Below are 13,609 nucleotides of genomic sequence, written 5' to 3' on the forward strand. Positions count from 1 at the left end.
CCCTTTGCTGTTTGTAGTGTACATTAATGATTTAGATATGAAGGTAGGAGGTATGATCAGTAAGTTCGCAGATGACACAAAAATTGCTGGGGTGGTAACTAGCGAGGAGGGAAGCCTCAGGCTGCAGGACGATATAGACGGGTTGATCAGATGGGCAGAACAGTGGCAAATGGAATTTAACCCTGAAAAGTGTGAGGTGATGCATTTTGGGAGGACTAGCAAGCAAGGGAATACGCAATGGCCCAGAAATTCGGGTCGGAGGCTTCCCGTGGTTTCAAGCCTCCGACCTGCATTTAGCTAACACGCCGGCCATTGTGCTGTGGGCCCGCGTGGGATTCTGATCCTGGGCCTCCTCCAACTGCCGGCACACAGTGCTTGCATAAATTGGGGGGCAGTTATTTTGAAGCGTCCCCTGGGATCACATGGGCCATGCAGAGCCAATCGTAGCAGGGAATCTCTATTCATAGATTTGACAGGAAGACCTGTCAAATTTATGAGTAGAGTTCAGCCCCAAAACCTAACTAAAACTTCAAATAAATTTCTTTTTAAAAAATCTCATTTTTAAAGTAACCATATATTACATAAAATAACTATTTTAAACAATAATTTAAATTTTTGAAAAAATTAATTACAGTTTCTAACGGGGCTAAAAATAAACTTATCTTTCTTTAAAGTATCAAAAAATAATAAACCTGTGGAAAAATGTTTTAATTTTACTTAATTCACCACTTACCTTTTTGAAAGCAAGCCTTGCAACTGCTTTTTAAAAGCATAGCTGCTGGAGACTTACCCTCCTGGAGAAACCTGCAAAAAAAATGGAAGTTCCAGGCGTACGCGCTGCCTCTCCGGTGCACACCTTCGACCTGTGAACCACTTCCTTTAAGGGAACGGAAGTTCCGGTTTCCCACGCATGCGCAGTGCATGCACAAAACCGGCACTTTCGTTGGGCCTACGCATGAGTACCCAGTGCGTGGGGAACAGAAGTTCTGGCCCATTAATGAATGGTAGGACCCTAGGAAGGACAAAGGATCAGAGGGACCTTGGTGTGCATGTACATAGATCCATGAAGGCAGCAGGACAGGTAGATAAGGTAGTTAAAAAGGCACATGGGATACTTGCCTTCATTAGCCGAGACATAGAATATAAGAGCAGGGAGGTTATGATGGAGCTGTACAAAACGCTAGTTAGGCCACAGCTGGAATACTGTGTGCAGTTCTGGTTGCCACACTATAGGAAGGATGTGATTGCATTGGAGACGGTACAGAGGAGATTCACCAGGATGTTACCTGGGCTGGAGCGCTACAGCTATGAAGAGAGACTGGACAGGCTGGGGTTGTTTTCCTTAGAGCAGAGAAGGCTGAGGGGGGGACCTGATTGAGGTGTACAAAATTATGAGGGGCATAGATAGGGTAGATAGAAAGGAACTTTTCCCCTTAGTAGAGGGGTCAATAACCAGGGCCATAATTTCAAGGTAAGGGGCAGGAGGTTTAGAGGGAAATTTGCGGAAAAGCTTTTTCACCCAGAGGGTGGTTGGAATCTGGAACTCAGTGCCTGAAAGGGTGGTAGAGGCAGGAACCCTCACAACATTCAAGAAACATTTAGATGAGTACGTGAAACGCCATAGCATACAAGGTTACGGACCAAGTGCTGGAAAATGGGATTAGAATAGACAGGGCTTGGTGGCCAGTGCGGACGCAATGGGCCGAAGGGCCGCTTTCTGTGCTGTATAACTCTATGACTCTATGACTCTATGACATCAGCGGGTGGAGAGTTGGGCTATTTGCCCATCTACTGACCAGCGAATGCCCATGAAATTCTTACTCCTGGTAAAAGCAAGTGTAGGGCCTGCTTTTACCAGCGTAAGAGTTTAAGTGAATATAAAAATGTATTTTTTCAATTATTTAAACATTAAAACACCTGTAAAATAAGTTAAAGATATTTTTAGTCCCTTTAAGGCATTTAAATTTATTTTTCTAAGAATTTAAATTTCTTTTAAATGTTTAATTAAGTTGTATTTTAATTAATTATAAACATGTTATTTTTTTTAACTTATTTTGTATATAAATGTGTTTTATATGTGATCCCCATTCATGCTTATGGAAATTCCTTACGTAAGGAATCCCTAGAAGCATGAATCAGAATCCGTTTTCTTTCATTGTTTGGGCCGGCCCACGTGATCCCGGGCTGCTTGCGATCCAACTGCGCCCCTGGGGTACGTGGGCCTCTGCACATGTCTACGCATAGGGCCCAGGAGCGTGAGACTCCGTGGATCCCGAGGCAGAAGGTAGGAACGGATTTTATTTCCGAATCGGAGACATTTCCCCGCAGGAAGCCTCTGCCCGCCAATTCAGGCGCAACGTGTTAAGAATTTGAGAGCGGACCTTTGCACGGATGTCATTGTGATTTTTCTGGGCTTAGTGAACGGAGGAATTCCTTCTCCCTACACAGATGCTGCCTGGCCTGCTGAGTATTTCCAGCTTTTGCTGTGAATATGCAGATTTCCAGCATCCGCAATATTTTGCCTTAGTTTTAAATAACTGTTAGCTAAAATGGCAGGACAGCTGAGGCCCGTCGCATGCATGTGGAATATCAAAACAGTTTGTGTGTCCTACAAAACCACATATGCAGGAATTGCCACCAGCAGCTCGAGCTCGAGTTCAGAATTTCAGAGCTTGAGGGGCGGCTTGCATCATGACAGTGCATATGGGAGGTTGAGAGTTTTGTGTAAAGCAGGTTTCAGGAGGTAGTCACACCGCATGTACACAGAGTTCAGGAGGAGAGAAATTGGGTGACCACAGGTCAGACTAAGAGGAACAGGCAGGGAATCCAGAAAACCACTGGGAGTGAGGCACTCACAAGCCTGCATTCAGAGTTGAATATCAGTGAGGATAATGAAACCTTCGGATAAGTGCAGTCAGAAGCAACTCCAAATCACCATGAGCAACTTGGCTGCACAGTGGGGGGCAAGAAATTCCAGAAATGCAATTGTTATAAGGGATTCGACAGACAGGGCAAGATACAGCCCTTTCTGCAACCACGGACGTGAGTGTGTTCCTTCCCTGGTGCCAGGGTAACAGTTATCACTGAACATTCTGCGAGGGAAAGGGGAACGGCCAGAGGTTGTGGTCAACCAGTTACACAGGTAATAAAAGAGCTGTGGTCCTACTGGCAGAGTTTCAGGATCAAGCAAATAGATGAAATAACACTCCATCCAAGGTGATAATTTCTGGATTACTCCCAGTGCCACGTGCTAATGAGTACCGAAACACGAAGATATTGACTCCAATATGTCTATTAATCATATGTTGAATTTTAATTGCACATATTAAAGTCGATGCTTCCAGCACAATATAGTAGAACAAAGGACTCCGTTTAAAACGTGTAATTGAGCTTGATAATCGATTTGTAGGATCTGAGTTAATTGCTCCAGAAAGCCTTCGAAGTACAAATTATGTGCCAGCAAACATTCATAGCAAGAAATCTTATCGTTTTTTAAACCTACTATTCAATCCATTTACCCATTAGGTACTTCTTTGTGTTTTTCTCTGGAGTTATTATGATAATGTAACATTTCGGCGCAAAAATGCAAAGCAACAATCCGAAGCAGGAGGCCAGAATCGCAAACACTTCCACCGCTACAGTGTATTTCCCAGGAGAACTCACAGAAGCCGGAATAAAAGTTATCCAAACGGCACAAAAGATAAGCATGCTGAAAGTTATACATTTGGCCTCGTTGAAATTATCTGGCAGCTTCCGGGCGAGAAAAGCCGAGACAAAACATACGCAGGATAACAAAGCGATATAACCTGATACAGAATAGAAGGCTGCAGAAGAACCCGCATCGCATTCTAAAATAATAATGTCTCTGTAATACTTTGTGTTTCTCATGGGAAATGGCGGCGCAGTGATCAGCCAAATGGCACATGTTAAACCCTGAACGAATGTTAGGAGGAAAACACTTAGACGCTGCTGTTTTTGTCCAAACCATTTCATCCTGTTACTGCTGGGATGCGTTGCCTTAAATGCCATCAGCACCAGGATGGTTTTAACCAAAACGCAGGAAATACACAGCACAAATGTAACACCGAACGCTGTGTGTCGTAACATACAAGACCAGTCGGACGGTTCACCAATGAATGTAACTGAACACAAAAAACAGCATGTTAGTGCTAAAAGAAGGAGGAAGCTCAGCTCGGAATTGTTAGCTTTAACTAGGGGTGTCTCTCGATATCTAAAGAATAGAACAGCTATACTTATAGCCATGCATACTCCAATCAATGCAAGAGTCACCAATACACTTCCCAGGATTTCTGTGAAAGCCAGATATTCTATATGCTTTGGTATGCATTGATCTTTCCGCTCATTGGACCAGTATAGCACAGGACATCGGATGCAGTCTGTGGAGTCTAAAGGAAATAGAGAACATTATATAGTTAAGAAGTTCAGTTTTAGATATCTCAGAGACACACATCTTAAAATAAAATCTGTATTCGACTCACCTGTAGTGTTACTAACCTCCCCATCCGCACAGGGAGAGCAGTCAAAGCAACAAACAGGTTGTCCTTTCCGAGCCTTTTTTCTTGTTCCAGGAGAACAACTTTCAGAGCAAACTGCACGGGGGATCTTAAAGGAAGGAAACAATAGATTATCTACCTTCTGATGTTGATAGATACACTGTACATGCACGTATTTGTAACATCAATATCTGTGTCTTCATCTGTAAAGTCGTGTCTTCAAAGGGAATCCAAAAGTCTTCGGTAGGCATATAAATAGTAAACGGGTAGTAAGAGGAATGGTGGGGCCAATTAGGGGCCAAAATGAACACCTACGCATCGAGGCGGAGTGCATGGCTGATGTATTAAATGAGTACTCTGCATCTGTCTTCACCAAGGGTGAAGATGCTGCCAAATTCATGGTGAAAGAGGAGCGAGTTGAGATACTGGATGGGATAAAAATTGACAAAGAAGAGCTACTGGAAAGGCTGGCTGTACTTAAAGTAGATAACTCACCAGGACTGGAAAGGATGCATCATAGGACGCTGAGCGAAGTAAAGGTGGAAATTGCGGGGCTACTGGCCATAATCTTCCAATCCTTCTTTCGATTCGGGGGTCGTGCAGAGGACTGGAGAATTGCAAATGTTACACCCTTGTTCATAAAGGGGTGAAAGGATAAACCCAGAAATTATAGGCCTTCAGTTTAACCTCGGTAGTGGGAAAGCTTTTAGAAACGATAATCCGGGAAAAATTAACAGTCACTTGGACAAGTGTCGATTAATTAAGGAAAGCCAGCACGGATTTGTTAAAGGCCAATCGTGTCACTTACTTGATCGAGCTTTTTGATGAGGTAACAGAGAGGGTTGATGAGGGCAATGCGGCTGATGTGGTGTGCATTGGCTTCCATAAGGCGTTTGATAAAATGCCACATAATAGATTTGCCAGCAAAGTTGAAGCCCATGGAATAAAAGAGACAGTGGCAGCATTAAAACGAAATTAGCTAACTGACAGGAAACAGCGAATAGAGGTGAACGATTGTTTATCAGACTGGAGGAAGATACACATTGGTGTTCCCCAGGGGTCGTTACTCGGACCACTGCTTTTTTTGATATATACCAATGATTTAGACTTTGGCTTACAGGGCACAATTTCAAAATTTGCATATCACACAAAACTTGGAAGTATAACGAACAGTGAGGAGGAGAGTGGCAGACTTCAAGAAGACATAGACAGGCTGATGGAATGGGCGGATACGTGGCAGGTGAGGTTTAACGTGGAAAAGGGCGAAGTGATACATTTTGATCAGAAGAACGAGGAAAGGCAATATAAACTAAAGGTACAATTCTTGAGGGGGTGCATGAACAGAGAGACCTGGCGGTATATGTGCACAAATCGTTGACGGTGGCAAAGCAGGTTGAGAAAGTGGTTAAAAGAGCATACAGGATCCTGGGCTTCATAAATAGAGGCATAGAGTACAAAAACACTGGTTCGGCCTCAACTAGAGTATTGTGTCCAATTCTGGGCACCGCAGTTTAAGAAGGATGTGAAGGCCTTAGAGAGAGTGCGGAAAAGATTTACAAGAATGGTTCCAGGGATGATGGTCTTCAGTTACGTGGATAGACTGGAGAAGCTTTGGTTGTTCTCCTTAGAGCAGAGAAGGTTCAGAACAGATTTGATAGAAGTGCTCAAATGAAGATGGGTCTAGACAGAGTAGATAGAGAGAAACTGTTCCCATTGGCAGAAGACTCGAGAACCAGAGGACAAACATTTACGGTGATTGGTGAAAGAACCGAAGGCGACCTGAGGAAAAATTGTTTTACGCAGCGACTGGTTAGGATCTGGAATGCGCTGCCTGAAAAGGTGGTGGAGGTAGATTCAATCGTAGCTTTCAAAAGGGAATTGGATAAGTACCTGAAGGAAAAAACTGCAGGGCTGCGGGAAAGGACGGGGCAGTGGGACTTGCGCTGAAGTGCTCTTGCAGAGAGCCGTCATAGGCTGGACGGGCCAAATGGTCACTTTCTGTGCTGTAATCATTCTATGATTCTATGATTGAGAACAAGGTGCACATCTTTGGACTACACGGCTAACTCTATTTAGTCAGTCAGAAAAAAATACATCGATTTACCCCTACTCTGTTTTCTATGCTTCAGCCATTTTTCTACCATGTTACCAATTCAACTGTAATATAACGCGCGCATTTTAATTTCCCTAACTAGTTCTGCTGATAGGGTTAAATGAGGAAGACAGGAATCTTTCGGGTGGAGAATAAAAGCCGGCATGGTCTGGTTCGGCCGAATTGCCTGTTTCTGTGCTGCCTTTCCTATGTAATCCTGTGTAGTTTCTTATGTGGAAGTTTATCAAACGATGCTCTGAAAAATTACCAGACCCAAATCATTCCCTGCGACCGCAGGTTGGGGTATTGACGGAAACGGGTGAATTGCTGGTTTTGCAGCACACCGAATTTTACTCTGCGTTGAAGACAAGGAAGAGTAATATTGGGACGGATGTAAAACCGGCGTTCCACACGATCCCGTGGGTTCCCAGCCCGGTGAGTTAGATTATCATGATGCCATCCTCCCTTGCCTAAATCTGGCTAATTTCCTGTTTGAAGTATCGGATTAGTAAAGCCTGATCCGCCGTTTATAAACTGCGGAAGACTGGGCCTAGCTGTCGGTTTTCTGCGGCTATTCCTTATTATGCTCTTCAGTAGACTTCTTGCAAAGAATATATTCCAAATTATAATGATTAGACATTAACAATTATTAAATACAGTAAAATTACAGCCAGTTTCAATTGGCAGCCATACCTCCTGCTCACCACCGCTCCAGACAATGTACTTCGGATTCAGCGCCAGTTCTTTCCCCGGAGGTGCTGATCCATTATAATGTCCAACTATCTGTACTTCAATGCCTCCGTTTTCATTCATTTGCCAGTTTACAAAGTCGTACCCGGCTACTGGATTGCCACGATCATCAAAATACACCTTCTCACCAGTTTTCGTTGTGAAATATACGGATTTCATGTAATGGAGCAGCTTTAGAAAATAATGGGACAGATTTCTTTAGGGACTTTACATGTAAACAGTGTTTTCTTTCTACTTTATGATGATATCGTTCGAACAATATATTCTAAAACGTTATTTCACAGACTTTATTTTATATTGGACAACTTATTTTGCAGTTGAAATGAATGCAATTAAATGAGGTTTATTCCCTACCTGCCACGGTTGAAAGTTTGAAACATGTGCACATGTATTATTTATAAATGGTCCTTTGCCATTTTCACACGAAAGCATGTTGTGCAGCGCGTGTGCGAAAGTATAGACTGCTTTAAGTACATTGTAGGAACTTCCGTCCATCGTCAGGTCAGTATAGACGTTGTATATTTCATTCAAAGTTTCATTTCCGGTGCATTGAGGGAGCCGAGAAGATGAACCTACTTGGCTTCTGTTGTTATATAATATTAGAGTACATCTGAACGTCGTTTCCCAAAACTCCCTCACTAAACTATCCCCGGGAAACATAGAAGGATGGACCCTGAGCAGGAAGTCCCGCAGACCTGGAACTTCTACCGCACGCACTGCAGTTCCGATTGCCCCGGTGAGGAACCTCGATCTTTTATCTGGAGCAATAACATCGGCGGTGATCCAACCTTCGCTTCCTATCCACTGTATGCCAGTGAGGTTTTGACGTAAAATCTCGTCAAACAAGATGCGCATATCCCCCGATTGCGCAAAAGCCACCACGACTTTTGTGGTCGACGCTTTAATCATTTGTACAATTTTCGAAATCTTTTCTGCAGGATCGGTTCTGTAAAACGATTCGGAGAAGGCAATGCAAATGCCGAAATTCTTTGCAGCTTCTGTAAACGCTTTTATTCCCGAGTTGCCATAGTCATTGTTGCTGTTAATGGTTCCAATCCAAGTCCATCCAAACCCCTTAACAAGTTGCACCAAAGCCTTGGATTGATGGTAGTCACTTGGTATTGTTCTATAAAAGGTTGGATATTCGTTCCTATTACTGAGACATACACACGTGGAAAAGTAACTAACCTGCATTCAATTAAATAGGGAAAGAAATTAAACAAACCATGCCATTGAGATAAACATATTTCGGGCTTGCAAATATTCTAAAGCCATTGCAATCAAGAAGAAGAATTATTAATAAATTGTAAATGAATGGTTACGGTAAATTGCGAAGATGTGCCCATGCTAAATAATTAATGCTATAATGAATGGCCAGTGACCAACCCAGACCCTAATAGTGCAGTTAGTGAGAAAACCAAAACACGCTTTCACTTTTATAACTTCAAGAGATAGGAAAGAAGGAACTTGCATTTATATTGGGACTTTCACGAGTTAAGGGCATCCCAACACGCTTTACAGTCAAAGAAGCTCTTTTGAAATGTAGGCACTGTTGTAATGTTGGAAACCCAACAGCCAGTTTGTGCAGAGCAATGGTTCACAGACAGCGAATTGATATGACCAGGTAATATATTCTAATGTTGTTAGTTGAAGGGAAAGTAGTGACCACGACACTGGGGAGAAGACCCCGCTATTCTTTAATTAGTGTCATAGGATCTTTTAAGAACACCTCAGCAGGCAGATATCGGATTAACAGCTGCTTCGGAAAGGCGGCACCTCCGATAGTGCTGCACTCCCGCAGTACTGAACTGGAAGTGGCAGCCTAGATTTTGTGCTCAAATCTCTGCAGTAGGAGTGGAACCCACAACTTTCTGACTCAGAGGTGAGGGTGCTACCCACTGAGCCACAACTGACACTTAAGTATACATCTAGATATATATCTAGCAACTAACTATGTATATGATAGTAATCGGAATAATTTAACCGAATCTCACCATTGGCATTTTAAAAGAACCGATTGTTCTTGCTACTGCCATAGACTCTGAAGATCCATCACCACCAACAATACCAGCGACATTGAAAGACCCGTTACAGACACGAGCCACATATGTTTCAGCCTGCCCATTAACCAGAGCCAGAGCGACTTTTGCTGCAATCTTGGGAGATGCGCAGTCATCGTGAATCCTGTAGCCCAGTGTAATGTTCGGGAGAAGTGTCTCGTCCTTGTTTATTTCCTCTACTGCAAAAATCATGGCCTGCACATAGCGAAACGCCCTTAATTCAAAACTGAGGAACAAGCGCAGTTGGCATTTAGAGAAGTTAGTTCAGATTTCCTGTACACGTCCGAACACATTGGAATATTTGCAACGTAGAGGACCTTAAAGCATGGAATGTCCTTTTAAAGCTGTTTAGTTGGTATGGGTGGTGCAAATGACACCATAAGAACCAATACGTTACTAATACTATTTTAGAAAAATATATCGTATAATTTCGCTTTCTTTTACGAATACAGTAATACAATGGTGGCAAAATATTTACTGTTTGCTTCAGGTAGCTCTGCAGTTATTTTGAAATTTTTTGTAACAACAGCATTGCACCAATTAATATCATAGGCCAACGATAACATCACCTTTTTGTACAGGTTTTGAGCAGTTAAATCACATATCCGCTGCTAATTTCAAATTTACATTATTAATACAGAAACTGTTTGGCTAATATTGATAGTCATTGATTTACAAATAGTCATACCAAGATTAATGAACAAATCTCATGTAGAAACCTGATCAAATGTATGGAAGCTCAAAATTTGAAATAAAAACGAATGTACAATTAATGGATGATATGTGCAGAAGGCATCTGATAAATGGGCTGTTTTTCCTCGCTGATGTTTGAAACGAGCAACGAATGTCAGAAGTAGTTTTGTGCTGCTGCTTTTGGTTGTTAATATAATCCCACAAAAAACAAGGATTGCGCAAAATATGTTCCCAGTCCGTCTGTAGATTATCGCGGCGGTTCTCCTACCCGGCCGCTCTAACTGCGGCGTAAGAGAAGCGAACCCCCGGGAACATAGCAGGGACGGCTCCACCGAAGTTACGGCGGATGATTGACAGGATCCCCGCCGAAATTCACCTCCATATTTCAGGTCAGTATACTAAATCTGCTGCAAATTCCTCGCCCCAATATAGCACATGTTATGAATTGCGTCTAGTATCAGTTAACGATTACATGACGATTACGACGATGACGATGATGTTGATGATGATTATTATTATGGGTAAATGCAAAATATAACTTGGTTATTCACTGACATAAAGGATGTGCCGGGTATTTCAACAAAACCGAGACAACAAAAGCTTTTCTATTCCATTCACTTCAAGACTTTACACTTAATGTTAGTTATCCCATTGGCGGAAGAGTCGGGAACCAGAGGACACAGATTAAAGGTGATTGGCAGAAGATCCAAAGGCGGCATGAGGAAAAACCTTTTTACGCTGCGAGTGGTTAGGATCTGGAATGCACTGCCTGAAAGGGTGGTGGAGGCAGATTCAATCATGGCTTTCAAAAGGGAATTGGATCAGTAGCTGCAGGAAAAAAATTGCAGAGCGACGGGGAAAGGGCGGGGGGAGTGGGTCTAGCTCTTGCAGAGAGCCCGCATGGGCTCTACGGGCCGAATAGCCTCCTGTGTTGTGACTATTCTATGATTCTATGATTCTACCGTTATGTATTATTTCAATTGGTCCTGGGTGTCATCATTGTAACCATAATAATGTGTAGATGGGAGAAGATTACATAGACCTACATAGAAGGCACAGCGCAGAAACAGACCATTCGGCCCAGCTGGAGCTTGCCGGTGTTTATGCTCCACACGAACCTGCTCACATCCCTCTTCATTCAGTTCTATCAGCATAATCTTCTCTTCGTTTCTCCTGAATTGCCGATTGGATTTATTAGTGACTATGTTATATTAGTGACCCCACGTTTTGGTTTGCCCCATATAAATGGGCAATACAAACTGCTTAGTAGAGACCAAAGCATAGGATCATATTAAAGGTTTAATAATTTAGCAATTTATATTAGTATTACAAAATGCTACAAAGTATTTACAGCACAGAAACAGACCAGTCGGCCCAACAAGACCATGCCGGTGTTTACATAGAAACAGAGAAACATAGAAGATAGGAGCAGGAGTAGGCCATTCGGCCCTTCGAGCCTGCTCTGCCATTCAATGTGATCATGGCTGATCATCCAAATTCAGTACCCTGTCCCTGCCTTTTCCCCATATCCCTTGATCCCTTTAGCCTCAAGAAATATATCCAACTCTTTCTTGAATATATTTAATGAACTAGCCTCCACCGCCCTCTGTGGCAGAGAATTCCACAGGTTCACCACTCTCTGGGTGAAGACATTCCTCCTCATTTCAGTCCTAAATGGCTTATCCCTTATCCTTAGACTATGACCCCTGGTTCTGGACTCCACGGCCATCAGAAACATCCTTCCTACATCTAGTCTGTCCAGAACTGACAGAATTTTATAGGTTTCGATGAGATCCCCTCTCAATCTTCTAAACTCCAGTGAGTATAAGCCCAATCGACACAATCTCTCCTCATACGTCATTCCTGCCATCCCAGGTATCAGCCTGGTGAATCTTCGCTGCACTCCCTCCATTGCAAGAACGTCCTTCCTCAGGTAAGGTGACCAAAACTGCACACAATACTCAAGGTGCGGTCTCACCAAGGCCCTGTACAACTATAGCAAGACATCCTTGTTCCTGTACTCGAACCCTCTTGCTACGAAGGCCAACATACCATTTGCCGTCTTAACCGCCTGCTGCACCTGCATGCTTACCTTCAGCGACTGGTGCACAAGGACACCCAGGTCTCTTTGCACTTCCCCTTCTCCCAATCTATTGCCATTCAAATAATAATCTGCCTTCCTGTTTTTGCAAAGTGGATAACCTCACATTTATCCACATTATACTGCATCTGCCATGTTTCTGCCCAATCACCCAACCTGTCCAAATCGTACTGGAGTTTCCCAACATCCGCCTCGCAGCTTACCCTCCCGCCCAGCTTTGTGTCGTCTGCAAATTTGGAGATATTACATCCAATTCCCTCGTCCAGATCATTAATATATATTGTGAACAGCTGGGGTCACACGAGCCTCCTCACAATCTTCTTCATCAAACAACATCAACATAACTTTCTATTCCTTTCTCCCTCATGTGCTTATCCAGCTTCCCCTGAAATACATCTGTGCCAATCGCCTTAACCACTCGCTGTGGCCGCGAGTTCCACATTCCGACCACACTCCGGGTAAAGAAGATTCCCTGACTTCCCCATATGATTTATTAGTGACTATCTTATATTTATGGCACTGACTTCTGGTCTTGCCCGCAAGTGGAAACATCTTCGCTACGTCAAATCCTTTCATAATCATAAAGAGCTCTATCAGGCCACCCCTGAGTCTTCTCATTTCTAGAGAAGAGAGCCCCAACATGTACAAACTTTCCTGATCTGTAATTGCAAACTACCGGCCAGAATACAATAAAAAAAACAAATGTATTGAGCAATTTACCGTGGTAACAAACTGACACCCTAAATAGAACATAAAAAGAAAAGTATTTAACAAAATATCGCTCCTAATGGAATACATATATGACCATGTACTCGAGCAGGGCTATTAGTTAATACTTGAGCGCAACTACGAACGGTCATAGCAGAACTGAACTAACCTTCCACATCTGGTTTCTTCGGGTGGTTTTGTAAATAAATTGATCTGCTCAAACCTGTTCGAGTGCACGTTAAACAACCCTCCTAGCACGATGTCCCCATCCTTAGATATGTTGGGTAAATAGAATCTTTCTCGAAGTGTGCAGGTTCGCTCATCTGACCTCCAAGCAAAAAACACCATCAGCAGCACTCCCGACATAAACGGAAACATCGCAGAATTGAAGACAACTGTTACGGATTATTTTGCAACACGGTAAGAATTCTGTTTATGCTCTTTATATACTGTCTCTGAACATGAATTGATGGGGCACTGCATTTCAAATGCTGAAAGAGATAACCTCAATAGGAAAATGTTTTTTTCCATTAGTTATTGTGTTTGCCTCCGGGAAATTAGTCAATATCCTGAGCGAATGCAAATGCCTTTGTGACTACGGAATGCTCCATAACATCCCATGTGTCAGTTTGTAAGTGATCGGTGAATAGTTCATGTTTTAATTAAGTCGAAAGCAAATAAAATTAGAAAA

The 13,609-nt window shown here is 42.8% G+C and overlaps 1 protein-coding gene across 1 annotated transcript; it reads right to left on the reverse strand.

Annotated features, from left to right (window-relative positions):
- Positions 1 to 3,323: 3,323 nt before the first annotated feature.
- LOC147115405 (extracellular calcium-sensing receptor-like) lies at positions 3,324 to 13,296 on the reverse strand. Its single transcript, XM_085989409.1, has 6 exons — positions 13,088 to 13,296; positions 9,351 to 9,642; positions 7,711 to 8,544; positions 7,300 to 7,527; positions 4,500 to 4,623; positions 3,324 to 4,406 (listed from the first exon to the last, which is right to left on the reverse strand). The coding sequence occupies exons 1-6, from the start codon at positions 13,294 to 13,296 to the stop codon at positions 3,502 to 3,504; spliced, it is 2,592 nt and encodes an 863-aa protein (XP_085845535.1). The 3' UTR covers positions 3,324 to 3,501.
- Positions 13,297 to 13,609: the final 313 nt, after the last annotated feature.

This window comes from Somniosus microcephalus, chromosome 6, assembly GCF_052327205.1.
Source record: "Somniosus microcephalus isolate GS21.2 chromosome 6, FLI_Smic_1.0, whole genome shotgun sequence".
NCBI lineage: Eukaryota > Metazoa > Chordata > Chondrichthyes > Squaliformes > Somniosidae > Somniosus > Somniosus microcephalus.

Bases quoted from the DNA above. Each gene is read 5' to 3' on its own strand.
- LOC147115405 (XM_085989409.1), bottom strand. From the start codon at position 13,296: ATGTTTCCGTTTATGTCGGGAGTGCTGCTGATGGTGTTTTTTGCTTGG. The intron at 9,643-13,087 runs GTTAGTTCAGTT...CTTGTTCCTCAG, and splicing joins GAAGAAACCAGATGTGGAAG to TTTTGAATTAAGGGCGTTTC. The intron at 4,624-7,299 runs GTATGGCTGCCA...CCTTCCTTTAAG, and splicing joins GGAGCGGTGGTGAGCAGGAG to ATCCCCCGTGCAGTTTGCTC.